We start from the raw sequence: 27,149 nt of genomic DNA, 5'->3' as shown, positions 1-27,149 counted from the left end.
CTCTCCCAGATATACACATAATATTGTATCTTACCGAGATCTACAAAAGGCATTTTTTAAGTTTCCGTTCCATCTCGGACAAAAAAGTCAGAAAACAAAGATTTCCAATTTTTTCATTTCACTCCAAGCAACAGCAAAATGAAAGAAAAGCCTCTGCAGCCATCGTCCAGTAGACCAGTCCTTCTATCATCACCTAACAAAAAATTCAAGTCATTTAGCTCGGTTTGGAAAAATTGCTCGCGTTTTAAACGATGTACGAACACATTCGTGCGCGCCACAAGTACATCGGCCCCGGTCGCACACTCCTGTGTCCACGATCGCGGAACACGTCGAAGCGACGGTCCGTCGTTCCAATTACAGGAATCGTTGACGCGATCACCGAAATCATTGCAGCTCGCAGGCCTGAGGATCACGGCCAATTTGCGTATCGGGTTGATGCGTTGTTACAGGACGTGCGGTCGAACTGGAGCGCGATAGGCGTTCGGCGGTGCCGTTCTTTCGTTCGTCGGGCTCGGTTTTGCCTCGTCCCCCTCGTGCAGAGCGACGCGGGCGGCGGGCATAACGATCAGGGAGGAATCCAGAGAACCGTAGAAATCGTCGATCCTCTCGAATCGGGCCGCCTATTCTTGGCCGACGATTCGCCAGCCCCAATTTCGCATCGATGGAAACTATCGGCGGGAGAGCTTTTCGAAGGAAAGAAAAGGAGCCTCCGCTTCGCCCCGCGCTCGGCTCGGTGCGGCGCGGCGCGGCGCGGCGCTACGGAGAGGGTTGATTCACCGCAAAGAGGTCCTCTCAATCTGCAGTCGATTTTCCCGTGCACCGACCCAATTTCGAGGCCGGTGCGGCCAATTTAACCCGCGTCCGCCTCTGTCCTCCGTATCGTCCCGGTCGAATTGTCAGGACGCCGTCCTTTCTCGCGAAATAACGACCGAAACCGATTTTTCAAACCTTCGACGGCCACCGTGTTTGCCCCTGGTGCCGAAAAACAAGCGTTCGACCACCTTGTTCCCGACCCAAGATGTCCCCCGCATTCAATTGACCGTGGCGCACGAGTTACTGTGCCACCACCCCCTGTATTCGCGTGACGAGACGAGACGAGACGGGAGGAGACGGGAGGAGAGACGGCTGCTCGGAATTACCATATTCCACTCGGCGCTACGTGTTCCCCGGGCCGGGACGGGCCGGGCCGAGGGTTTGGCCCAGATTCTGCTTGCCGACTTAATAAACAGAGCCTTTAGCCGGCACGCGTATTCCACGCAGCGGCGGTCTCCGTCCCCCGCGCCCCGAAATCTGGTAATCCTTTATGAGATTGCCAGGAGCCCCGTCGCCGCCTCTTCGTCATCGACAGGTATAAAACAAGGCCAGGAAAAATTCGGGACGAGCCGGGCCCCTTTGTTACGGGAATAAGGAAACATATTCCCCCGCGGATAAATATAGCCGGCCTGAATAGAATTAGCATAATCCACTTGCTGCCGGACTACGCCAGCCCCAGAACCCGCATTCGCCGTCTTTAATAAGCCCTCGGACTCGTGTCGTGTATTAAAATCGTCCCAGCGCGGGCATTACGCTCTCTACGAGTCGTCTCGAACACAACGCTGGCGAGAATTTTTTAACATTTCGTGTTTTACGATTGTTCGCATTTTAAGGACTTTTTTATAGTCTCCATAAATACGGTCCTTCGTCGTTTTTATAAAACAACGCGGTTACTTTTGGTTGCTAGATTTAGTGTTATATAGGATTTCCCGAAAATGTCACGCGATCTGGAAATAGAGGGTTCCTGAAGTCATTCGAAGCAACTTTTTCCTTTACAAAAATGTTCTCCGAGGCATCGTTAACGAGTTATTAACGAAAAACCAGTGACCAATGAGAGGCGAGCTCCGCTGGCGCGTGGCGGCACAGCCAAGGAGCGCGCGAAGCCCAGCTCCGCCCAGTTCACTCGGCCCGCCTCGCGCCAGCCGAGCTCGCCTCTCGTTGGTCACGGTTTTTCGTTAATAACTCGTAAACGAAGCCGCGGATTGCATTTTCGCTAAGGAAAAAGTTGCTTCAAATGACTTGAAGAACCTCTCATTTCCCGGAAGTACCATAATTTTGGATCATCCTGTATAATTAGAGAAATGAATAACCTATTCCGCTCTACAGTCAATCTACGCCAGTAAATTGTACGTTCACAATTGCTAGAGTTAAAAATTATATATATTAATAATATATATAATATAATAATATTATATTATATATATATTATAATATATAATATAATATATTATATATTATAATATATAATATAATAATATTATATATATATATATATATATATTAATCAAATAACCTTGACACGATGTCGCCACTTCCGAGGGTTCAACTAGGTTCATCCATGTTCTTCGCGCAAAACGTCCTTTCGTTCTCCAAATATGCGCATCCTCCGCGTCACGGTTTTACAATTGAACGAAATATTGTTTCAGGGTGAGGGGGCATGTTGATGTGCCGGCGGTTGCTGCTGATCGCAGCCGCGATCACGGCCTCGATCGAGGCTGGCTCCGCTAGTTACCATCCTGGAATCTCATCGGACTACGCCGGATACCCTGGTTTCGCGGCCTATCCGGGCCTGACGTCTTCAGAGTCCGCGTCCAGCGCCACTATCACGCCGGCCTCCTACTTGGACAATGTTGCTGTCTGCAGGTACCAAACACTGCTCGTTGAACGACGAACATTGTGTCTTTGTTAGCTGCTAACGTATCCATACTTAAGATTGCTCTTCGAGTCCGGTGTTTAAGAACGCATCTGGCTCGAACTTCGATTCACAGGATCAATGGTGAACTCGTAGAATCGTTCTTGAAGCTATTTAATTGATGACACTGGAATTAGAAAATTTACCATAGGAAATATTAGGAAATATTATTATTTTGTATTCAAGAAATGGTCAACGTGTCAACTGGTTTTAATTAGAACAGAATAATAAAAATATATATATCGTCCTAAAATTATGATACTTGCGAGAAATAATGAGTTCCTGAGCTCATTTAAAGCAACTTTTTCCTTAGCGAAAATGCAATCCGCGGCTTCGTTTACGAGTTATTAACGAAAAACAGTGGCCAATCAGGGGCGAGCTCGGTTGGCGCGAGGCGACCAAGCCAACGAGCGGACGCAGCCCATTGGTCACGGTTTTTCGTTAATAACTCGTAAACGGAGCCGCGGATTGAATTTTCGCTAAGGAAAAAGTTGCTTCAAATGACCTGTAGGAACTGATGGTTACAAGACAAAAGATTTATCGCAAGTTTCAGTTTCACGTGTTGCGGAAGAATAGCCGTTTCACGGTTTACATACTTGCGTCTCGTTCGCAGGCCATCCGAGTACCTGTGCGACACCGGAAACTGCATCGCCCAGGACAAATACTGCGACGGCGAAAATGACTGCGGCGACAAGTCCGACGAGCCGAAATATTGCACCCGTGAGTCTACCAATAAATTCTTACGAATTCGATAGCCCGGGAAATTTGAACGCGTGCGCTGTGGAGGCTTCACGGGCGATTTCGTCGGAGCTAGTAGTCGGGCCGATCGAAGGGATTGGCTAGCGACGGGTTCGAGTGACTCGCGAGCAAGTTCGACGTTCGATCGATCGCGTTCACAGCATCTCGGAAAGTTAAAAATAAGCTCGCTCGTTCGCTCGAATTCAGACCGCGTAGGATTCCTCGAAGCATTGTCCGATGGAAACCGCGGCACAATTTTCCGAGAAGGGAAATTGCATTTTCTTCCAGCTTGTCCGTAGCAATTAGCTTGGTCCCGACAGCGGTCGATCTGCTCCGACGACAATGGCAGGTGATCGGCCACTGCTCGAGATTAGGGTCGCGAGAGATTCGATGGGTTTTCAGCGTGCAACAGAACCCTGTACGGCGACGTGGGCAGAACCTACTGGGTGGAAGTCCGCCGGCCGAGGGAGGATCGACTGCCATTCTTATGTCATCTCAACTTCACTGCCGCCGGGTCCGACCTCGGAGACCTAGTTCAGGTGGGACAAGAAAGCAGCTTGATCCTCGTAGAAAATAAATGCTGACTCCCTTCGCCAGTGGAGAGGGGGAGGGGGCCCTGTCACAGGCCAGACAAAGCCTCCAGACTCGGATAATCATTTTTTCCCCTCCTCGTGCCACGTCGCTCCTGTTTCCGTGAGAACACCTTGTCTCCCGAAATTGCACTTGTAAGTTTGTTTAACCCGGTGTCCCTCTCCTCTCTTCCTCCCCCTTCACCGCCCCCTTGCTCCTCGCGCAACGATTAATCAGTTCTATCGGGTAGCCGCAGAGATTCTTCGAGGAACATTTCCTCCCCGCGCTGCTTCTTGCAAACTTGTGCTCCTCGGCTCTTTTTCCACGTGTCCCGGCCCCTTTAATCACGGCAACCGCCTAACAATCTCGCTCCCAAGTTCTTTCGCGGCGGTCTATACCGTTCGGTATTTCGGTTACGGTAATACACCGCCGTTTGCCGTGACACTCTGGAACTTTGTCCCACCTCCTGTATATCCTGCTTCCCTACCACGAACAAGAATCCTTGAATCCTGGATGTAGTAGACGCTGTAATAGAAAGTTGTAACTTCGGTAAATCTAACCAACTAAGATATATCTGGTTTGTGTTAGACATCTTGACTATGGTAATACACTCCTGTTTATTTGCTCGCTGTAACTTTATCCTTGCCTCAAAGATCCTGCTCCTCCGCTATAAAAACAAGACGCTTGAATCCTAAATGTAGACCAAGTCCAGCGAAGCTACCAATCGACTGAGATATCCGTGATCCGCAGCTGACGTTCGATAAATTCATGGTGGGCCGGTTCACGTCGTTCATGTCGGAAGGCTGTCCGGACGGGTATATGACCATCCGCGAAGAAGGTCGTCCTGCGACCGGAGGGCAATGGTGCGGCAGCGCGTGGGGCTACACGGTGTATTATAGCGAGACGCCTTCCATCAACTTGACTCTGTACATACTGCGACTGTCCGAGCAGGCAAGTAGCTAGGAGAGAGAGAGAGAGAGAGAGAACACTTTTTATTACACTAATGTCTCTCTAATTGACGCCCAGATTGCGCACAAAAATGGACAACATGGGAAGAGCAGATACGATTGGTCGAGCCTTGCAGCTCGTTTTTTATAGTTGTTGACAATTCGTGACTATAATTGCTCGTTTTTATAATTGTGGACAATTTATAACTATAATAATAAACCTCGCTATAGTCTCCTCTTCCCAAATTATCCAATTCAGTGGACAATCCGAGCGTCAGTAAGGGAGACATTACTGTACCCGGTCTTGATCGCTATGGAACCGTTACCGTTGCCCGTCTGCTCGCAGGGGAGTGGCTACAATTTCGACTTCAAGTTGTCGTACAAGTTCCTGAGACGCAGCGAGGCACATCTCAGATACGGGAACAGCAGCATGTCCACGTGGCGGGGTGAGCTGGTGAACGGCACGTACTGCGACCGCGTGCTCACCAAGTGCGACACCAGGGCCTGTCGGCTGCAGTCGCCCAATTATCCAGGTGTCTACCCCAGGAATGTCACCTGCTACTACCGGGTCGAGCAAAATCGCGCGCCGCCCGGCCATCGAGCGTTGCTCGCCGTCAGCCAACGGAACAGCCATAAGATCCACATCAAGGACCAGATCGCGAACTACGACAGAAGCCAGAGAATATTAAAGTAAGCCGCCGTGTGTTACCGTTCCTGCGCTGATCTTGAACACCGACCGATTAACCGGAGCTGTTTTTCAGAGTTTGGGATCAGTGCAACACGGCGCAAGATTACCTGACGGTGTACGACGGCGGCTCCACGTACGACAAAGTGTTGGTCAGACTGTGCGGAGGGGACGCGGTGCCGGATATCGTCAGCAGCCACAACACGATGCTCCTAGAGTTTCACACGTCGCCGTACGACTCGCCGTTTCATCATGTCCCCTTGTCTTTCCTGCCCGGTTTCGAGCTCGAGGTTCAGGTAATTGTTAGATCAAGAAACGCCGATAGCGATTCACTACGATCGCGTATGCGTTCCAGGTGCTGTTCGTGGACGAGAAGTCGAGAACGTTCGTGAAGGAGAACCACAACTGCGACTTTTATATATCCAGCGAGGACAGCTCGTCGGGCGTCCTGGAGAACCCCAAGCACTCGTTGCCCCCGAACACAACCTGCCGCTATCGCTTTCAGGGCAAGCCGAACGAGATAGTGTGGTTGTCCTTCATCAAATATTACGCGGCCAGCGCGGAAGCAGCCGCGAGCATCGACGTCGCGTCCAACTGTAACGCGACGCTGCTGATATGGGACGGCGACCACACGTTACATAAAGAGACACCTGTCCGGAAGGTAGTATCCTCTTCGTTTTGTTTCCGTCTCCGCGTGGAGATAACTTCGGCAGAAGTCTCACGTCAAGACTTTCCGTTCGCAGAACATCTCGTTGCTGGGACAGTTCTGCAAAGACGATACTCCCAGGCTCTGCGACCACAGCCTCCTGCGGAACGGTAGCCGTCACGCGAGACCGTGCAGCCTCGCGGAAAGCTACGTGTCCACCGGCAGAGCCCTGACCCTCGAGCACATTCTGCGCCAAGGAAGCGCGCTTTACCCGATCAGCTTCGTTCTGCGGTACGAGTTCGTGCACGAGGCGGTGCCCTGCAATCACGTGTTCGGTTCCGCGTCAGCTTCATCCACGTCTTCCACGTCCTCCTTGTCCCTGTCCTCCGCGAAGATCGGCAGATTCGCGTCGCCGAAAAGTGTATTCTTCTATGGACGCGGTGGTGCGCAGAACGTTAGCTGTGTGTATCGTTTCGAGGCCGAGCCGGACCACAGAATAGAACTGTCCATAACGAGAGCCTCGTTCGGAAGCAAAGGATGTTCCTCCTACGTGGATCCCCTGGTGAACCGATGGACCTGCGACCGGCGCTTCGACTCCGCCAAGTTCGGCAGCGCGGAGCTGGTCATCGCCGAGTACCCTTGGCAAGGAGTCGAATTGGTAGGCTTCTCCATCCGGGCGACAGCTTCTAGAAAATTGATTGTGATTTTAATTACCGATTCAAACTTTCAGGTTCGCGACTGCCTATGCTCAAACGTCACCGACAGGATCACTCTGAGAACCCTGACGTCGCACGTGGTCGAGGTCCGTTTCGCGGTGACCCTCATGAACGTCACACAGGATTATAGAGACTTCTTCTTCGAGGGAGAGTACCGTTTCGTCTCTCTAGGGGCCGACACGAGCGAGCAGGGCTGCTCGACCAAGCTGGAGGAACGACGGCTGCGTGGTACCAGCGGTGAAATCTCTCTGAGAAGTCCCCTGCCGAGGATCATTCCCGGCGTAGCCGCCGTCGAAGAGATCCTGACCAACACGGAGGACCTCACCGCGACCCAGTGTGTCAACGAGCCTTGGCTGATCGAGCCTGAGGACGCGCGCATCAATTTCCTATATTTAAGAACCGCGGGATACAGCATCACTCTGGACAACGTTGAAGATTGCACCACGCAGAATCGCATCGTTGTCTATTCGGCCTCGAACACGAAGGACCGCAGCGTGATATGCCCCGAGGGTGGCGTCGACACTGCCAGAACGGTCGACTTCTTCTCCGGCGGCTGGAACTATAGCGCCGTAGATGCCAGCGTCGCGATGGCCCAACATTCCAGGAGCTTCGTGGTCGAGTTCCTTCAGAGAGAACCAGGATTCTATGCCGTCACTTGGATGGCCATTTCGAAACGGTCTCCCAGCCCGAGCGTCAGCTCGAACGTCTTCACTATACTGCCACAGGAGGAATGTCCATACAGGTCAGACATTTCGGAATTTAGTAGAAAGCTTTATATACCTCTAATTAAATTTCGTATCATTGCTCCTTCCAGATGTCCAGAGATCCAGGCGTGCATCAGCTCGGTGTTGTGGTGCGACGGTATCCGTCACTGTCCTTCCGGATTCGACGAGGAGGAAGCCAACTGTTCGTACCGTTTCGGGGTGACTTTACTGTATGTGGCCGTGGGTGCCGGTGCCCTAGGAATATTTCTGATCCTTTTACTCGCCACTGGCTGCTTGAAGTACTGCCTCTACCGTCACAAAGCGCGCAAGAAAAAAAAGAACGTCGCCCTGAACGCCAATCACCTTCACGTGAATCATACTCATCACAACAATGGCCTGACGGGTAGTCGCCTGAGCGGACGCTACAACCTAGCCACGCCTCAGGAGATGTACCTGGACAATTACGGGAAGGATAGTATTTGTTGACAATACGCCATCGCCGATATCGAGACCACCGTGTGAATAATTAAGATTTTTAAATTACGCCTACCTCGCTGGCCTCTGGATCCACCAAAGACGGACGATCGACTGAGAGAGAGAGAGAGAGAGAGAGAGAGAGAGAGAAAGAGAGAGAGAGAGATGATCGATCGTTCCTGGCGCCGCAGCGCGCCGAAACCATGTACGCAATAATCGTATTCGAATACCATAGACCAATTCTCGAAGGCATTTAAAAACGAACGAGTCCGAGTCGTTTCGAGTTTTCAACGACGATCTACGCTTCGATCGGGAACCGTTGGTCGAATCTCGCGCACATTCGTATGGTAACACCACGAATGTTCAAGAGTATCTCAAGAGCGAAGACTAGATCCGGTCGGTGGAACGATCGTGTAAATGATTTTCCTGACGAAGACCCCGGTATCACGGTAGCTTTAGGGACACACGTGTTAGATTCAAAGTTGTGAGCGGGAAAAATTTAAACTACCGGAAAAGAGAAATGAAGGGGACGGAGAAGTAAAACGAGAGAAGCGAATGCAAGTATATGCTTTTAAAGAAAAAAAAACAAAAAAAAACGAAGTAGGAATCGTAATTTGCATCGAGAAAGAATTTTTATCAAGGGGGTCGGTTGCCGAAGAAATAGTGCCACAAACGTCCATGACCGGAAACGACGCAGAGAACAGATTTTTTGGCGGGAAGACGGTCGGTAATAACGCTGTTAACCATGTGACTTTCGAATCGCAAGTTCGTCGCAAAAAAACGAGACATCTGTGATTCACGTTGGAAATTGAAGTAAACAAGGCGCATGGGATCCGATATCATGAGAAGTATGTAAAAAAAGAAAAAAAAAACGGAGAAAAAAACAAGCAAAAAATAATTTCCACCAATGTCTGTCGCTTTTAAAGTCCATTTTACCGTATAATTTTATAACCGTCTTATCCGAACAATGGATAGTCGTATGCAAACTTTTTTATCGTAAGGATTTTACGACCAAAAGCGTTATCGTAAACCCTCCCGATCCATCATCGTGTTATCGAATCAATCGATGTGATCTGCGTCGATCCGTCGACAATTCCATCGTTTTTTGTAAGAGACACGCAGCCAACCATAATCGTTAACGCGGGAGCTTAGCGACGCCATTATCGATATTATAGGGGTTAGTTACGGAGGGATGAGATTTTATCGTTTGAATTTTATTACCGAAGATGTTGTTTATTACTGAACATGTTATGACCATATTTTCATTGAAATTATTTGAAAAACGTTGATTAAAGGCTCCGAACGGTGTGTTCGAAACGAATACGTACCCGTGTCTACTTCAGAACAAAATGAGCTCTAGGAACACCGAGAAAGTCCGGGCACCGGGATCCCTATGCTCCTGCATTAACCATGAACTTAACCTATACAGATTTCATAAGTGCATAACGTTATCAAAGATGATATAACATATAGATAAAGATCACGCATATAACCTAGGTTTGATATCGATGCGCGAGGCTTGTGACTGGGACGTAGAGATTGATGTATACTAGTTGGTTATCGTTTAAGTTTAAACGAACGTGAATACGAGAGGTATGCGCGAGGGCGGACAAAAAAAGACGATGAGAAACGCCGCACCATTGTAACCCCTCCTCCATCCACCCCCCCCCCCCTGTTACGAAAGTGTTAACTACTAAAAAGCCATCGTTTCACGAGCGCGGAACCACAGTGAGAACGGGAGAATGAAAGGGAAAAAGAGAGAAAATAGAGTGAGAGAGAGGGAGAGAAAGGGAATGAACGAGAGAGAGAGAAGGAGACATATGTAGAAGAGAGAGGATTCACGTCACGTCATACATTACATACTACATACATGAGTACATACACACAAGTATGGTAACAAGCGCGTATAACTTACGTCTGTATGCTGTGATAGAAGTAAGCGTATCAACAATCGGAAATAAATTTCTCGCGTGAAATTGCTTTCGATGGTGTCCAAAACCCCCAGCATCCTCTTATTCGAATTAATTAGACGTCGCGATCGTTCATGAATATTTATCGATGATCCTATCTCGGCTCGATTGGCTACGTCACAGGAGTTCCTGTTTCGCGAATATACATACACATGTGGACCGCGTCTGAAAACTCGCAGTGTTGACACATTAAAGTGCAAGCACATATTTGAAACGCGGCGATGTTTCGTAAGGTCGCATTTCCGTTTCTATCTGCGTTTTTAATTGAGATCCGGTGAAGCGAGAAAAGGTATCCGGGAAAAAGGGGCCATATTTGTTCCCTTTTTGGCTGACCTTCTGACCTAACGAGCGTATTCAATTCGCTGAACCTTCAGTCTCATTTAAACCGTCTCTCGGTATCTGGTGGTTTTTAAGGACACGCGTTTGAAAAACCCGATGTCGGTCAACCATGAATATATCCCGGCCCAAATGAAACGTTCGATGTGGGTCAGTGGCGCCAGCAACATTTTATTCGAGCTTACTTGAAACGTTTCCTCTATGAAACTCTGTCGTCCTTCTTCTTTTACCTTCGTCTCCGCATTCTTGTCCCGATCCGGAACGTTAAACGCCTTATTTTTTTTTTGTCTGTTCTTGGTTCGGTGTCTCTTGCGAACACGTTGAATTTTCTGATTACGGTGATATCGAAAGCACTCGCAGGAATTGGCCCCTGGCGACAAGTGCAAGATACATAATCGGAATAATTTCGGTCCGCCAATCAATCAAAGGAAAGCTCATCAAAATACAACAGGTAGCGAGTGGAATTCTAAACAAACCACAATCGCGGTTCCATAGTTCCGAGTGTTCAGTCATCGGAATAGAATATGGATGATGGTCACCGAGGAGCTCGTCCATGATCCATCCATATTCTAGTTGTAATTTAAGTTCTCTCCCGTTGGATCCTCGTGAATCCATAGCATCCGCTTTGTCTTCGGAGTTTCGTCAATTATAAACAAACATCCCTTGATCAATTCATAAATATTAATACGTCATAGCAGACAGACAAAAGTCCTTCGATAACCGACAATTCTGTATTTCACTATTTTTTCCCCCGTCGTCTGTGTGGTACTTCCTCGATCAAATGGTTATTACGTTCGATATCAGCGTTTATATATAATTAACATTTTAGCTAATTGTTAATTTAGTTGCGCCATCTACGGAAGAATGTTCAAGCTGCTCGCCGTTCGATACCTTCTTTCTATTATTTGGGTAATATACCACAATTTCTAATCGCAGACTCGAATTAGGGATTTGAATAATTTCTAAATAAGTAACAATATCTGCGACCCGTAATCAATGTGAAAAAGTTTATTAACAAAAGCTTTTATATTATAACAACAGCAAGTCAATGCCAGACAGTGTTCTGTAAATAGAATTGAAACTCGACGACAGGATGTGTGTACATTCGCTATGTTGACTCGAACATTCCAACCCCCAGGAGTAAATTTCTTCGGGAAAAATGCAACGTCAAAACGGGCGTGTTTTTGGTCGCAAAAGTCCTGAGAAGGTAGGTTTCCGCGTTCGTTTTCACGTCCGGGTTGTGTGACACGTTCACGTCCTCTAAACTCATCTCCTCCGCAAGCTTGGTGAAGTCCCACAATTTAATCGTACTGTCCAACGACCCTGTGGATGATCGAAGTTACATACGTTTCTGCTCTGCGATAGATTGGAATTTAGCAATCGTCGATACCAACCCGAGACCAGTATATTACCGTCCCTGCTGAACGACAAACAGTGAACGGTACCGGTATGGTTCGACAGGGCAGCGACGAGATGACCGTGCGCCAAGTCCCAAACTAAAACCCGATGGTCTGCCCCAGCTGACGCTAGAAATCGACCTTCTGCGGAAAAAGCAAGGGAGTAAATCGGAGCTTTGTGCCCGGTCATTAATCTCACTTGGCTACCGGTGACGCAGTCCCATAATCTTACTGTCATATCGCTGGAGCCTGTCGCTACGTAGTTCGAATTTGGATGAAATTGTACCACCTGGAAAAAATTCCGAATTTCAGAAAACGTTCAGTCTAACAGAAATTAGCGTCAACAATCAACGCACGTCTACATCCGAGTAATGACCAGCAAATATTCGTAGAGGTTGATGCGAATCGGTCGCCCAGAGTCTGGCAGTTTTGTCGTGTGAGGATGTCGCGAAGTAATAACCATGAGACGAGAATCTCACGCACCATACTGGGAACAAGTGTCCCTTGTAGCAAACGACGCATGTCCACGTATGCAAGGACCACAGTCTAACTGTAATATAATGTAATGTAACATTTTGTCGAGCAATTACAGACGTATGAAACACGATGTACCTGTGCTATCTTCCGAGGATGAAAGAAGAAGATTCCTATCCGGACTAAACGATAAACTATATACGGGACCATTATGCCCGAATAAAGACCTCGCTGTTTCCGCTGTACGGTCGTCCATCATCCTCACCAATACATCATCTGTTATTATGCAAAACACATGTTTACTCTGTATTTGCGAACGTTTGAATATTCTGTTCTTTCAACAATACCTGCTTCTCTATCGATGTCCTGCAGTTGTTCTCCGGTCTTCATCAGTCTTAATTTCTGTGGGACTAGGCTCCATACTTTGATACTAGAGTCACTGAACCCGATGGCTAATAGACTCGAGTCCTCGGCTACTTCTGCCGCTGTCACACTATATCTAATATTATATAAATATTCAGATCGATTAAACAGAATTTCATTCGTTAGAGGAACTTACGCGTGAACTGCATTCAGAATCGTATAAAAACATATAGACGGCAACATGTCCGGACCCAATACAACCCGTTTCGATGCTTCCCTAAGCGCCTTTACTTTCTCCAATTTGTCCGCATCTTTTCTGTATCCGAAACAATTAGATTAGTTTAATTTCGAAAGGCACGAACATATTTCTCGACGAAAGACTTCCTTACAAATTCGGCAAGGGCATTCTACCTACAGGCGGCGCATTCGGGTCTGATTTGGTTTTCTTAGAAAATAGAGGATCCTTCTTTGCTTTCTTCTTTTTTGGTTTATCACCGTCTGCGCCACCTGTATCGTCCTCTTCTTCTTCTGTTGGCGGCAAAGATTGGATGTCCGGCTCCTTTAGAAGTCCGTAATACACCTTGGCCTTATTGTCTGCGATAAAAGTCGTTTTAATTTCTTTGAATTGCTGGGATCTTTTTAAAATCCAATACCTTGTCTCGTTGCTTCTCCTACTACAGCACCCGAAGTGGCATCGATTTGCTGTTTATTTCTTGCTACTCCTTCGTACATATCAAAATACAAATGTTCTTGTATAATGTTCAACAGCACGCTGTGTTTTTTTTCTTGTAGATGCCTTTTTATTATCGAAAGCGTGTCTCTTGACATCCTAATTATGAACTGATTTGATCTGTGGACCATTTTATAGAATTTGTACAACGAAATATCTATTTGCAATTGTATTTCGCTTATGTATAGCTAGAAAGCACATACTTGAAAGTATCGGTTAATTCGTTTCCCGCCATCTGCTCGCGTCTGGTAACATTAGACAGTCTTTTCAAGTCATTTTGATAATATTCCTCCAAATTTCCTCCAAATCTTTCCAAGAGCTGCTTCGCTTCTTCCGAGTGATTATTATATACCAATTCGAGGTACATATGTACCAAAACTGGGTATAATATAGTACCCAATTCATGCTGTTTTCAATAACAAATACATTTCAGATCCTTCATAGGCTTCGTTAAATACAGTTAACGCGTATGCAATAATTTACCTTGTATATATCTAATGAACCTTCTACAAATTTTTTTAGCTCACTATACGCTTTCTCATAGAGTGCAGGATCTCCTTCGCTCTTGTACGCAGAGAGAACACTATTAACTTCGGAGTCTGTCTGTTGAGCTTCATCCGCAGAAATGTCAGTCAAATTCGCCTCTTTTTTAAATAACTCTTCTGTTCCCTGTGAAAAAATTAATCGTGTCTGTGTGTCACATTGCAATTTTAAATTATTTAATAATAATTGCTGTGCGTCCGCGATAACGCTCAATGTTTATAATACGGTTGTTGAGGTTAAACAGCATTCGATAGCCAAATTATCATTGTCATACCTTCAGATTATATTTTCTGAGCAGTTGAAGAACCGCCAGCATAGTACTTTTATCGTTGTCCATTTTTTCGTAAATATTTCTGTTACAAAATCGAAATATTTGTTGACAAACCATTCAAGGACCTAACTCGCTACACACCAATTCCGCCAAATGCGTGTATGCAATAGTATGCATAGCATGCATGTATATGTACAAACACAGTTTATTATCACAGTTTGTTAGCACAGAATGCTATATCAGATATGAAACTCTCATTGAAATATCTAATCAAGAGTATACATATGTACAGATAAATTGGGCGACCATATTAAACCCACGCAAAAATACAAATGCCCCTTCTTAAAATTCATATCCTGATATTTACATATAAATAACATGAGCCTTACAAAACAAAAGCATTTCAACGAATCAACATTGAATCGTTCACAGCATTGTTCACCCCATGAAAAAAAGCGTCTATACTGTGGCAGTATCTCGAAGCTCCGTTCACGGTCCGTACAGCGCCAATTAGCCTAGCGGCGAAACAATGAAGCTGATAGACAAAATTAGCGACGATTGGATTTCGCTAGCAGTTTGGGCGTTTCGTCGCCTACTAATTGTCGCTGTACGGTCTTCTTGATTTCGCCACCAGAGGCGCCACAATCTCTCAATAAAAAAATACACAATATACATACGTAAATACATATTTCAATGCTTTTGATTTCGAAGAATTTTTCTGGAAATACGGAAAGTTCTATTTTCAAACAACTTACAATTTTATTCTGTTTAGATGCGAATTCACGGAAATTTTACACTTTGAATATTTTACCACGGAGATGCGGAGATGCTATTTTTATTTAAAAAAATTATTGTTGCCGTAAAATATATAGTGCCTTATGACATGGAAGGTAAGATAGCAGCAAAAATCGCAAGGCATGTAAAAATTTGTAATAGTAACAAAGGGGAGGCTCAGTTTTTGAACAATGTTTATTTGTTTTCATAAATATTCGGTGAAGCAGTATTGCAAAGGTAAGGGAATCAATGCGTTTAGATATTGATTCTTCGAACTTGCACTATCATAATTTATCAACCCCTTATCTAGAGCCACAAGATAGATAGACTAAGCGGGATTTGCATTCTGGTGGGCCTCCATCGTAACAACTATTTAACCCTCAGAGTATGGTCACTCGCTCTACGGTAATGGGGTCTTTCACGACTCACATCGATATTTCACTAATACACACGCAGCCTCGTCACTGTTGATAAAATAGGAAGGTCTCTAGAGATCCCGTTACGAGGGTTAAAATTATAAGTAAAGCCTGCTTATGAATCTAAAATCGCTGATGCAAATATAAATAAATATTTCAAATAGAGTGGACCTATAGAGTCGCTTTAAAAGGGTAAAATCATCGAAACGAGCGACCGAATGGATCCAGGTCAATTTTACGCAACGCAAGGATCCGTCGTCCTTGAAAACGAGTTTCTTATAGAGGTGGGAATCCGAAGAGATTCCCGTTCTTTCAGAATATTAGATTTCACTATCGTTCCCCTGCGAATCTCTTGAATTCTTCGTTTGTGTACACTTGCGACTAGGTGCCTTATCTTATCGTTTTAGTAGTCCTTCGCATCCACCCTTTCGAATCAAATATTTCGCTTAGACGCGAGCAGATATCTCAGTAGAATTTGCGACTCTTTCCGCACGTTGCACGAATCGTTGTGTCGTGGAGTTTTTACGATTATGCGACCAGTCCTGATCGGAATAATATAATTTATGGTGTTAGAAAATTTGTAATAAAATAGGATACAATAAACGAAGGGGGCGTACGAATTTACTATCAACCATTGTTCTCGTTGTCTTCCGAGTGAAAGGCAGTTAACATAGTTTCTTGCCAACCGTATGTTGGCAGCGCTCGTACCGAGGAGCCGCCAAACCCAGCCAAACCGGTCAAGTGGACGGACTCGTCGCAAGGCTTGGAGACGACGCTTGGTTGCATACTGGCTGAGTAAACAAAAGATGGTCAGGAACGGTTACATTCGGACCTGTAGAATGTGAGTCTCGGTCTCGGTGGCCACGCTGCCAACAGCCAGGAAGACGAGGTAGCATCTCGTAGATCGATTATCCTCACCTGTTGCTCCGTCGAAGGTGCTTCCTATGGAGAACCGAGAACATGTTACTTAGGTAAGCGAGATCCCTTACTAAAACTAACGACCGCTCAGTGACCGGAGTCTTGTGGATATTGCAAGCAATTTTCCACGGAGAAGGAAATGTCGGTAAATAAATCTTCGGATAAACAGGTTAAACGCTTCTCATTTTTCTATCTCATAATTGCAAAATTAACAATTTTATGTGTATCTATGCACGCCTACTTTTTCTCTCGCTCTATGAAAAATATCAAATTTTGCATTTTTGTCGCGAAAAGAGATGATTAGAAAAACTTCTAATCTGAAATAATGGAATTCAGTGTGAGATAACTTGAATTTTTTCAATCAGAACACTATTGTGCAGGGAAGTTTGCACTTTCATTCATAAACGTACACAAATCTCTGATTTAAGATTAAACGATTGATCGACTGCTTCGATGATTGAGCTTGATTTTATCGACATTTCCAACAATAATGAAAAGTGATAATGGTAAATGAAAGTCGAGTAAGATTAGAAATTGTCAAGATTGGTTTACAAATGAGATTACAAACGCGCGATATAGCGTTATACTTTCTCGGTTATCGCTATGACACATTTGTACGTGCACCAGTCAGCAAACTTGCAAAGTATGACGAATAAAGTCTTTATATGCACATTCTTGTTAACAATTGCATGCAGTAGATCTCTCAGTCTCTGGTCAAGTGCACGGAGAACGTATCCTGTTCCGTTATCTCTTCGTTTCGTTCTAAACCGTTCGTGCACGTGGATCCGAACCGTTCGAAAAATAATCGATCGACTGTTTTAACAACCATCGATAAAATGCTTCCGTTGAAACATCGTCGTTGACTTACCGTGCGAAACGTGGCTTCGAGAACGTGGGAGGATAACGATGAGAACGACAACGAAATATTCGTGAAAGATATTGTGGCGAATACAGAATGTGTTTCAGGGCATTTGTGTGATTATTGTAGAAACTAGTCCGTGTGATTGACCGGCACGTATGGTCGGTACACGTCCGGATGGTCACGAGAATTAAAATGGAACGAGTCCGGGGTGATATTGACCAGCAGCCAGGTGTTGGTCCCGCGAAAGATTCAACGAATTTTATCGAATTGAACGTCGACATGAACGTGACCGTGTCGAACGTGAAGAAATCAAAAATGTTCCAAAGATCGCGCGGAATTATTCTCTTCCTATTGGCGATCGTGTTCGCTGTTATACTATCTCACCTGAGGAAGGAAGTTCGCGCCTTGCAGATACAGGTAATGAAATTCAAAATATACAGATCGATTATTAAATTCGCTAATTTATGTTTCGTATAAATTTTGTATTTATCCGATCGCTTCGAAAGTTAACTTTCCAAATGTCTGCGGCAAACAGGATGTAATATTCATAAATGTGAATATTATCATAAATATCATATAATATATATATATAATATAAATAATATTAATATATATAATTATATAATTATACTCATATAATATATATAATAATTATTATTATTATTTATAATCGCACCTCCTATATATTATATTATATTATATAGATAATATTATATATATATATCATAAATGTGAAAAATAAAATGTTAATTTTAATGTTTGCGTGCGCCAGGTCGAGACTAATTATGACAAATCAAAAAAAGAATCTATTCGTGAAACTTAAACGGCAATTCCGATGACTATATATACTTTGCGGAATATTCGATACAAAGACATTCCATTGCAAACGTTAAAGGAAATCGCAAGCCTTAAAGAGAGGATTAACGCTGACTAGAAACTTATATTTTTAGATGCAATCGGTGAACGTGAACTTGCTCGTATTGATGTCCAAATACGACCGACTGAACAGAAGTTTGAACCGAGCGTGGTTTCATCGGTTGGACAGATCTCACGATCGTAGGAGCATGCACGAGATCAAACAGCTCCTCGAGGGCGCTTCGTCGATCACCGAAGCCATCGAGATATTTGACGGTATTCGTAACGAAACAAAGGAAACCTCGTACGCTTATAATGTGCATAGTAAATATTTAAATCCCGTCAGACCTTCGGAGAACGAACAGCCGTCGCACGCCGATGTTCGTAGCACGAACGATTATCAGAACGAAGAAACGAGCTCGAACTCGTTAGCAACGCCGGAACACGGCAAGAAACTGGAGAACAATGACGTGTCTAATTTACGTATTGAAAGGGCGATATTAACGATGGACAAGGGAAATTCGTCGAAAGAACGAACAGATTCGAACTCCGGCGAGACTGTTGTTTGCGATAACGATACCGACAATGACTACGTCAATGACGATTTAGTATTAAGGAGAGAACCTCGAGCCGGAAGGTCTCGAAGAGACGAGGGAAGAGGTAAAAAACGGGGAAAGAACAAAAGGCGGCCCAAACGCAGTCGCAGGCGATTGGGTATCTAGTATTATTTAGTTAGCATGTATTTTCTATCATATGTCCTCCATTCCTAGCAACTAAACCCTTTATAACAATTATTTGTAGACCATCCAAGTAGATATTGTTCTTACTGTTATAGAAAGTAAAATTGACATGTTTCAAATGCTGTTTCTCTTTTTTTGTTATTCAGGTCCTCTAGTGGCAACATTTGTTGGTGCAATTCCTGAGCAACATGTTACAGATACAGGTGTGTATTTATAACATGCGATGTTTTCCGATTAATAAAATGACCTATTAATCGAACTGCTTCTTTTAGTTTATATCGGACCGTGGGTAAAGAGCACCAAAAACAATACTCAATATAGTTTAAATAAATTCCACTTAGTCGAGGACAAGAAGTCTATAGAAGTTACCGCGACTGGTCTGTACATGATCTCTGCTCAGGTATGTATATTATGTATATTTCAGGATTATCATATGTAGTGCCACTTGAAAATTGAATGATCAATCGAACCTCCGGATATTTACAGATATTTTATTTCGGCGAACCAACTAATTACTCATATTGGATACTTCTGAGTTCGGAAGGTGAATCCAAGACTCAGAAACTAGTGAAGTGTTCTACAGCGTCTTCCGCATCAGCTACAGAAGTGTCATGTTACACCAGTGTGATTACATTATTACAGAGAGGTGACAGAGTTCACATACAACAACAAGAGAAAAATCGGTAAGAATGAAATTAGTTCATGTTCTTTTTAAGCTTATTATTCACACATCTGCTATGGAATTATAATTTTTAGATTAATAAATATGCGAGAAGGGCACAGTTACATACAACTCGTACTGTTGTCCAATAACGCCCACAGAAATCGTCAGTGATAGAATCACGCACAGTACAAATTTTTGAACTACATTGTGCCATGGAGTGACTGCAAGGAGATGATTCTTGAATGTGATAATATCACATTCGTTTTGCGCCATTTTGCGAAATGCGATGCAACGTTGCATTTGTTTTAATCGTAAGCTTAATTTTAATCTAATTATAATTATTAATTTTATAATAATTATAATTGTACCCATACACACACGTTTCACGAGTGATAATCTGATTCATAGAATTTCGATATGCGTACATGGTGTCGACCATTATTTTCCATTTATTTTCTTCCTTTTATTACATATTCGACGATTGAATATAAATTATATAATGAAGTTGAAGGTGCATAATAGACGAGAACACGGAGTATATATACAAAGGAATAATGTTGAGTTGTAAGTGTAATCTAGGCGGATGAAATTTGCAATGACATTATATCTTTGTACATTTGCCGATTTGCCTTAAGCTAAATCGATTACCGATGTGATGTTAAGTTTTAAGAAGAGTCAGTAAGATTAATGCATGTTATTGCGTTTTTTATATTATTCAGTTTTGTACATTTTCATATTGTTTATAACATTTGCGTGTACTGTTAAGGTCATCGTAAAATATAATTAACAAGAATAAAAGGAAATTTTTTATGAGCTTAAAGTTACGTCAAAACCTGTTCAAGTTTGCAGAAATTCGGCGTTTATTTTCTTTTTTTTTTATCATAGGTCGCAGTTTGCTAGCGAGTTTGCGTCCACGTCAAAAATACTTTCTTTTAAATGCAAAGTACAACATCTGGGTACCTTTTGGTAATACGTTTCTTGTGAGAGTGAAGAGCACTCGAATCCTCTTGAAAAACAAAGTAGGTGCCAGTCATGTGGCAGATGTTGCTCGGCTCAAACAATGGTAGTGCCACCGTTGTACGACAATACAGATGTTATCAACCTAAAGAAATTAATAATACGGAATTAGAAAGAAGACAGTAGATAACAGAAGCAATTTAAACTTATAGATACTCGATATACCTATTGTCTAATATTCGCTTACAAACAATAATACTTAAATCACACATTATTATTATTATTTTTGTTATTCTTATTATTATTCTTAAAGTTCTCTTCGTTGATATATATTCAGTATATTCCTTCCCTGCTTGTCTTATTGTTTTAGCAGTAAATCCAGGTTTCGTAAAATAACAGTTTATTTCGGAAAAAAATTTCAAATAGTATTTCTTGCAATTTGTTGCCTCTCATGTTACTATTGCGGTATACAATACTGCAGGTATCGCACGTATAAAGCGGTTCAGATGTTCCAATGAAATGGCGTAGTTTGAATTACTTGATTAAAAGTAAACAATCTGTTTTCCTACATCTTATGTATATACTCGATAAATTATTGCAAAGTACATCGAATGTAAAAAAATCACAATCATCCATATTCCTGTTGAATGTTATATCAGTATGACCCTGTCTACGTATATAAATAACTCCACTTTACACTCGATAGATGCAGGTTTATGTAGCATTTATCTTTGCTAACATTTTCTTTGTAATAAGTTGATAGCTTTGTTTTATTAAGAAACGGATAGATTTATATTTACTCACCTGAGCTTGAGTTGAGGTTTATTCGGGCATTTGTATATATATTTTTGTTTTGTTTAATATATTATAAATATAATACATGTTAGCATAGATTTAGTTTGATAGCTCTCTTGCGTGCTTTTCCCTTGTTTATTAAGAAACTGTTCGCTTTTCTGTCTTAAATGTGTGCTTTCTGTTCAATACATATATATATCATATATGTACATATAATATGTATGTATGCATACGTACAGCTATGCATATGCGCAAGAAACTTTACTGAATTTTTGTACACGGTAACTTGTAAGAGAATAGAGATTCACTGATCAGTATTATTTATATAGAAAAAGAATCGTGACAATATGCTTTCAATAAAAAAATTGGGTGCATCATAAGAAACGATCAAATACTATTTAGTACCGATCAACTTGTTAGGAAATGAAATAAAGATATAACTTCTAATTAATGAAAGTACTATATATATAATAGTCTAAAAGAAGAAATAACATTTTCTAGATTTCATTCAAATGTGTGCGGTACCTGTGCCATTGGTCAATAATAACTTTATCATATCAGTCGTCATTTATTTGTATACTCTATTGTATGATTAACAGATTCGGTATCTCCTTGCTGGTAATGGAGGGAAGGTATGCTCTCTCTTTCTTTCTTTGTGTTCCCTACGTATCTCAGGTTGTTGCTACGCCTGTGAAATAAACTTAATTTTCGTCAAATTTTTTTTATACACCTAGAATTTTTCACCAACAGACGATTAAAATCGACAAACATCGCACTCTGACTAAAAAATATTTTTCAAACAAGCTGTATACGTACAACAAACAAAAATTTTATTTGTTTTTGCGTATGTTTTTTTTAGTCTCCATTTAAACGTTACAAAAAAGATTAATTCTGAGAAAGATCGTGGTCTTAATAAAGAGGCTCATACCTACATTTCGCTCATATAAGCATGTTATGTTCTCTTGTCAAGTTGAGATCATTCTGGGTTCTTTATGGCAGTTGCTGGTTTGATCAATTTCATTTGCTAGTAACAATTAAGTCTGTGATCTTTCGTGTTGAAGGTGAGGAGAAATAAGAAATATGAAAAAGTATTGAAATTTTTTTTGTTTTTTTTTCTTTATGGTTCTTTGTTTCAATGTTTGTTTTCATTTCAATCGTTAGACTATTTTACTTACAATACTAAATCAATTTACTATTACTATGCTGATGACATCATGCGACAATGAGACTTTCAGTACACTTCGATTCATTTGATAGTTATCGATATAATAAGTGGAAATAGATTTCATTGCTTGCCCTACGCAAATGGTTCTGTACCTTAATGTACACAATTGGCTGGGACAAATTACTTTGATCTATTCATGCACATTATGCTGTCTTTGGACAATTACTCTGCATATACTTTTTCAATTTAATACATATGATTTACTCTGATCAGCTTCTAGAGTATTTTATGATTGTCTCTGCCAGTGTGACATTTCTACTAATACATATCACCCTATATTGAAATACTCTTCGAACCATCCTAAAACATGTAATTCGATTTTCATGATACTGACAAACATATATTACCACTTGTCTTGTCACTTCTAAGCAGAGTATTACGCTCAGTTCACACCAAAATTGCTCCTCCATTATAAAAAAAAAGACACGAAATGAAAACAATCGCAACAATAAGACTGATTTATTGTATCGTTATATTGTTAATTTGCAGAAAATGTCAAAAAATTGGTAATCGCTCTAATAAACGCACAAGTTATGAACGGTGTTATGACCCGATACATGTTAGAATTCCTTGATTCATACGTTAATATGTAAACGAAATACACCACGAAATACAATTACTTTCTCTCTCATTTTTTTTTCTTTGTTTATACAGAACATATGATAGTATTCGTTTTACTCTATTCCTAGAATTCATAGCGGTAATTGAGCTGTGTTCACAATGATCAACTGTTTAACGACTTTACAAATAGTGTAAACATCTTTGTACCTTACTGTTACAATGCAGACAATTATATGTGTACGTAGTGTGTGGGCATTAGTGTATGTGTGTATATATATGCATAGATATATATATATATTTATACTAATATGTATTTTTATATATATATATATACGTATATATGTATGTACTCGATTTAATATTAAATATTTTACAATCGTGGATTATCTCGACTGTACACCAAACTAAACTTAATCCTAAACGAAGTTATTTTAGTCAAACATGACAAAGTAGATGCTATGTTGCTAGTCAAGTATAAAACGCTCTTGTCATTTATACTTTTAATCATAATCATAAATGATCGTTTACGCTCTAACGCGCAATATTTAAATTAATTTTTCTCTCCATGAGCGCGCGATAAAGATAGGAAACATAAAATATCTGATCATTGCGGATCATGCTCCCTTCTGTTCTCCATTATGGTAAAAACCACTGTATGTTCAATTGTTTAAATGTAAAATACTTGTACACATACTTCACGACAAATAACATTTGTCCAACTTTTCACGCGCCAGGAATGATATCTATATATATTTATATATATATTTTTCTTTTCGTTAAATTTGGAAAAAAGTCTGGATATCTAACGTATAAAATTAAATAGTTGAATGTGTAATTTAATAACGTCGCTGAGACTGGGCGTTTTGGTAACCAGCACTGCCACCTGCGAACAACCATAGAGCTCCTCCGTTCAATCATTTTGTAAGCATAACTTTGTTATTTGATTCTGTATTAAATTCTATATACTTATATACACACATTAATTGTCACAGAAAAATTGATCAACTACACGTACATGGTTTTTCCCTCTGTTTCGGAATTTCTGTTTTCATTAATATGATTATTCGTCATGCAATTCAAATACTGTGTACTCTGTATTTCTTTAGATGAATAGGTACTAGTACGTCATCAAATTAATTGAATATGCTTTTAAATAGAATATTTGCGCCCTTGATCGTAGGGACACATAGTTTCTACATACATGTTTTTTTTTGCAGTATCGAAAAATATATTAAAAATAAACCTGTACTAAAATACTGTAATTCTTGCATTCAATATTAAAACTTCTGTCTTTTATATTTGCTTCTTTTGCTTTCGAGAATGAAAAATTCTCATTTCAATTTAGTTCTTAGTTTTTCATTTACTTTCGTTTTGTTATACTAAGAACTGTTTTCCCTAACGGCTTATTTATAGACGAGCCTAAACTTCTTACTTGTAATATAAAATTGCCTCTCAAAATTTAATAATGTCTGTTGGAATGTGAGCTGTACTTACCATAATCCTGTTTGCCGTATACACCATCCTGATTCGAGTAATCTATAAACACGATGAACAGAATATTATTGATCTATTAGTAGCTTAGTAGATCGAACAAAAGATCCAATTACAGTTACAATTTATTAATTTTACCGTTTTGAAATTTTACTCAATAAAAATCATTTATTACTATTTGATTTAAAGAATTGACAAAGTACCGCAAAAACCATCTAGTATTACTGCTCTGTACTAACCTGATGGTGGTGCTTTGCCATAGCTGTAGGGATCACCAGTACTGAAAGCTCCTGTTGCAGGAACGGTAGGTGCTCCGCCATACCTGTTATCGGCTGCGGTCGATGGTGGATAGCCCTATATAGACGCAGACAGAAATATCTCAAGTTACATCGATATTACAACTAACGCGAATCGTGTGGAACATTGATTAAAATGACTCACTGCTGTTTGGCCATAATCTGGAGGCTGCTGATAACTTTCGTAGCCTTGGTAAGAAGACTGAGTATAGTTTTGTGATCCATAGCCTCCGCCGTATCCTACTGCTTGCTGCTGTTGCGGCTGTTGCTGACCACCGCCATACGCATTACTAGTGCCTCCTCCGTATCCACCTTGACTGTAATTTAATTATTTCACTTTTCACGAATACGATTTTATTTCCGAATAAGTTTTCGGAATACATGTTGAAAGAAATATAGTTACCTAGGTGGCTGAGTCGCATAACCATTTGCAGGTTGAGAAGATGGTTGATCGAACCTTGGTCTCTTGGATGGTCCACTGGAACCTGGTGGACCTCCTCCGCGTTTCGATGGACCGCCACGCCCACTGCCGCCTCTGCTTCCACGATCCCCAAAACCTCCTCTACCTCCTGGTCCACCCCTACCAGATCCTCCCCTATAATTTAGAATACAATGAGAAAATCGAAAACGCAATGGGAAACTATAGGGGAGGAGACACTCAAATACATAAATTAAACAGGGAGCATTCAAATAAAAAATTTAAAAGTAGTTACCAATCATACCTGGATCCTCCTCGACTGCCTCTGTCCATCCCTCCTCGACCACGGAAATTACTACTACCTCTACGGCTATCTCCTCTTGAGAAGTCTCCTCTTCCTCTGCCACGGAAGCCAGTACTTCCTCCACCTCTGCTACCACCTCGTGGGGGACCTCCCATTCCTGGTGGACCTGGTGGTCCACTGCCTCCGGGTCCACTAGACATTCCTGGTTCTGGGGGACCTCTATACATTCAAAGTCAAACATAGAAATAAAAAAATATGCAACGAACAGTGCTATTTGCTGGGTATACTGTACCCAGGAGGAAAATGTCCGCCGTGTCCACCCCTTCCTGGAGGACCTCCCCTGCCCCTCATTCCAAGCGGTCCGCCTCTCATGCCACCTCCAGGACCACTGCCACGACCGCCTCGCATCATACCTCCACCTCTTGGCGGTCCACCCCTTAAATATTCATAAATGGTGAGTAACGCTTTACATCTCTCTTCCTATTAACTTTCTTTTAAAGGAAACGTATTTGTTGAATGGACAAATTCCATATTTGCAAAAATCATCATCAAAATTATTATTGAAAATTTACCTTCCTCTATCTCCAAAACCGCCGCGTCCTCTCATGGGACCTCCTGGGCCACCACGACCACGGAAGCCACCTCTACCAGCTGAAGCACCCTCCATTTATTTATATGCCTAAAATTGAAAACGAACAAATTGCAACTAAAACAATGTAAATTATAAGATGATATCGACGATTCAATTTTGTGTTTTAACCTTTCGAACAGAAAGAAAACTCCAGCACGAGACAAGATTCAATATTTTATAAGAAGGAAAGACTGAGTAGTCCGAGTTTTAGACGAGGTTACAATTTGCCCAATTTCTAAATCACTCTATAGACGCCATCCGATACCATCGTCAAGCCGAAAGTGTTTTTCCTTTTTCCATCGTATTTTTCGTAATAAATCGAAAACCTTAATCACAATGCATAAAGATATCGTTTATCGGATACAATTTGCTTGAATCGAAGAGTACTTACGGTTCACAGAACAACAAATAATCCTTTCATAAATGAGGAACGCGCCAACTTTAGACAAGCCAACAAGGAAAATGGACGCCGGTTCCCGGAAAAAGAAGCATCGACCATTGCCACTCGAATTACATGCTACACCGACATTGCCGGATATCCTTCCATTAAGGCCTATTTTCACGAGACGTCGCAATACGTATGTGTTTCCATTATATGTACGTACGGTAGATAATTTAGCAAATGAGACAAGCATGTGCTTACGAACGGCATGTGATATGTTTACAAATATAGAAATAAATTTCTTTATGTTTTTTTTTGTGTATTGATATTATGTATACTAAGATTTATTTTTAAAGTGAATTTAAAAATTATGTATTAATAATTTTAAATTGGCGCCTATACAACGTAGCTTTAAGGCAGACACGCAACATGCAATAGATCGAAACCGCTAGGAATTTTATTCTAGTTACAAAACTTTAGAAACCCATTGGACCACACATTGGACTCACATGTCATAGGGAATGTGTGTCCGCATGTTGGCTAACTTTACGCGGGCAATTGCACGATTGGT

The 27,149-nt window shown here is 42.0% G+C and overlaps 4 protein-coding genes and 1 long non-coding RNA gene across 18 annotated transcripts in view; 2 read left to right on the top strand and 3 right to left on the bottom strand.

Moving 5' to 3' along the window:
- Positions 1-2,470: 2,470 nt before the first annotated feature.
- On the top strand, positions 2,471-10,181 carry LOC117229697 (uncharacterized). Its single transcript, XM_076519060.1, has 10 exons — positions 2,471-2,676; positions 3,339-3,445; positions 3,866-4,002; positions 4,784-4,984; positions 5,327-5,670; positions 5,742-5,961; positions 6,021-6,326; positions 6,409-6,969; positions 7,042-7,769; positions 7,842-10,181. Exons 1-10 carry the CDS (start codon positions 2,471-2,473, stop codon positions 8,215-8,217), a joined length of 3,186 nt encoding a protein of 1,061 aa, XP_076375175.1. The 3' UTR covers positions 8,218-10,181.
- Positions 2,670-11,119, bottom strand: LOC117229710 (uncharacterized). Of its 6 annotated transcripts, none has more exons than XR_013032744.1 (8): positions 10,988-11,119; positions 8,282-10,881; positions 7,808-8,184; positions 5,776-7,743; positions 5,307-5,643; positions 4,680-4,992; positions 3,322-4,558; positions 2,670-2,852 (listed from the first exon to the last, which is right to left on the bottom strand). It is a non-coding gene; the product is annotated as an uncharacterized LOC117229710 (long non-coding RNA). The 6 variants fall into 6 exon arrangements; XR_004492617.2 differs by lacking the exon at positions 10,988-11,119 and having other exon boundaries at positions 8,282-9,626; positions 9,699-9,832; XR_013032745.1 differs by lacking the exon at positions 10,988-11,119 and having other exon boundaries at positions 5,776-6,997; positions 7,075-7,743; positions 8,282-8,365.
- Positions 11,120-11,504: 385 nt separating this feature from the next.
- Taf5 (TATA-box binding protein associated factor 5) lies at positions 11,505-14,762 on the bottom strand. Of its 2 annotated transcripts, none has more exons than XM_033486369.2 (11): positions 14,293-14,762; positions 13,959-14,144; positions 13,679-13,881; positions 13,399-13,595; positions 13,135-13,339; positions 12,942-13,061; positions 12,730-12,881; positions 12,521-12,658; positions 12,265-12,458; positions 11,906-12,197; positions 11,505-11,834 (listed from the first exon to the last, which is right to left on the bottom strand). In XM_033486369.2, exons 1-11 carry the CDS (start codon positions 14,404-14,406, stop codon positions 11,620-11,622), a joined length of 2,016 nt encoding a protein of 671 aa, XP_033342260.1. In that variant the 5' UTR covers positions 14,407-14,762; the 3' UTR covers positions 11,505-11,619. The 2 variants fall into 2 exon arrangements, with proteins under 2 accessions (XP_033342260.1, XP_033342261.1); XM_033486370.2 differs by having other exon boundaries at positions 12,730-12,875.
- Positions 14,763-15,020: 258 nt separating this feature from the next.
- Positions 15,021-20,332, top strand: LOC117229706 (uncharacterized). 2 transcript variants are annotated; one of them, XM_076519067.1, is made up of 6 exons: positions 15,021-17,676; positions 18,210-18,774; positions 19,001-19,057; positions 19,127-19,254; positions 19,341-19,537; positions 19,611-20,332. In XM_076519067.1, the coding sequence occupies exons 1-6, from the start codon at positions 17,434-17,436 to the stop codon at positions 19,687-19,689; spliced, it is 1,269 nt and encodes a 422-aa protein (XP_076375182.1). In that variant the 5' UTR covers positions 15,021-17,433; the 3' UTR covers positions 19,690-20,332. The 2 variants fall into 2 exon arrangements, with proteins under 2 accessions (XP_076375182.1, XP_076375181.1); XM_076519066.1 differs by having other exon boundaries at positions 15,022-17,676; positions 18,210-18,828.
- Positions 20,203-27,149, bottom strand: part of LOC117229708 (uncharacterized) — a 25,155-nt gene continuing 18,208 nt past the window's right edge. The window contains exons 1-10 of one of the 7 annotated variants that reach the window (XM_076519072.1): positions 26,588-27,145; positions 26,326-26,522; positions 26,138-26,244; positions 25,858-26,001; positions 25,557-25,784; positions 25,247-25,438; positions 24,989-25,160; positions 24,787-24,901; positions 24,551-24,592; positions 20,203-20,620 (exon numbers count right to left, since the gene is read on the bottom strand). In XM_076519072.1, the coding sequence (XP_076375187.1) occupies positions 20,616-20,620; positions 24,551-24,592; positions 24,787-24,901; positions 24,989-25,160; positions 25,247-25,438; positions 25,557-25,784; positions 25,858-26,001; positions 26,138-26,232 (993 nt within the window). In that variant the 5' untranslated portion in view covers positions 26,233-26,244; positions 26,326-26,522; positions 26,588-27,145 and the 3' untranslated portion in view covers positions 20,203-20,615. Of the gene's footprint in view, positions 20,621-21,717; positions 21,959-22,361; positions 23,940-24,550; positions 24,593-24,786; positions 24,902-24,988; positions 25,161-25,246; positions 25,439-25,556; positions 25,785-25,857; positions 26,002-26,137; positions 26,245-26,325; positions 26,523-26,587; positions 27,146-27,149 lie in introns of those variants that run through there. The other 6 variants (XM_076519071.1, XM_033486385.2, XM_076519070.1 and 3 more) reach the window with 6 other exon arrangements.

Source organism: Megalopta genalis, chromosome 2 (assembly GCF_051020955.1).
Source record: "Megalopta genalis isolate 19385.01 chromosome 2, iyMegGena1_principal, whole genome shotgun sequence".
In the NCBI taxonomy this organism is placed as follows: Eukaryota; Metazoa; Arthropoda; class Insecta; order Hymenoptera; family Halictidae; genus Megalopta; species Megalopta genalis.
The sequence above is the reverse complement of the archived record's forward strand: the minus strand, read 5'-3'. Positions and strand labels throughout refer to the sequence as shown.

Coding starts and splice junctions, on each gene's coding strand:
- LOC117229697 (XM_076519060.1), top strand. CDS start 2,471: ATGTTGATGTGCCGGCGGTTGCTGCTGATCGCAGCCGCGATCACGGCC. Junction 3,446..3,865: donor CGAGCCGAAATATTGCACCC/GTGAGTCTACCA, acceptor ATGGGTTTTCAG/CGTGCAACAGAACCCTGTAC. Junction 7,770..7,841: donor CAGGAGGAATGTCCATACAG/GTCAGACATTTC, acceptor TGCTCCTTCCAG/ATGTCCAGAGATCCAGGCGT.
- Taf5 (XM_033486369.2), bottom strand. CDS start 14,406: ATGGTTTGTCAACAAATATTTCGATTTTGTAACAGAAATATTTACGAA. Junction 14,145..14,292: donor TCAGAAAATATAATCTGAAG/GTATGACAATGA, acceptor ATTTTTTCACAG/GGAACAGAAGAGTTATTTAA. Junction 12,659..12,729: donor GGACATCGATAGAGAAGCAG/GTATTGTTGAAA, acceptor GCATAATAACAG/ATGATGTATTGGTGAGGATG.
- LOC117229706 (XM_076519066.1), top strand. CDS start 17,434: ATGGTCACGAGAATTAAAATGGAACGAGTCCGGGGTGATATTGACCAG. Junction 19,255..19,340: donor TGTACATGATCTCTGCTCAG/GTATGTATATTA, acceptor GGATATTTACAG/ATATTTTATTTCGGCGAACC. Junction 19,538..19,610: donor CAACAACAAGAGAAAAATCG/GTAAGAATGAAA, acceptor TATAATTTTTAG/ATTAATAAATATGCGAGAAG.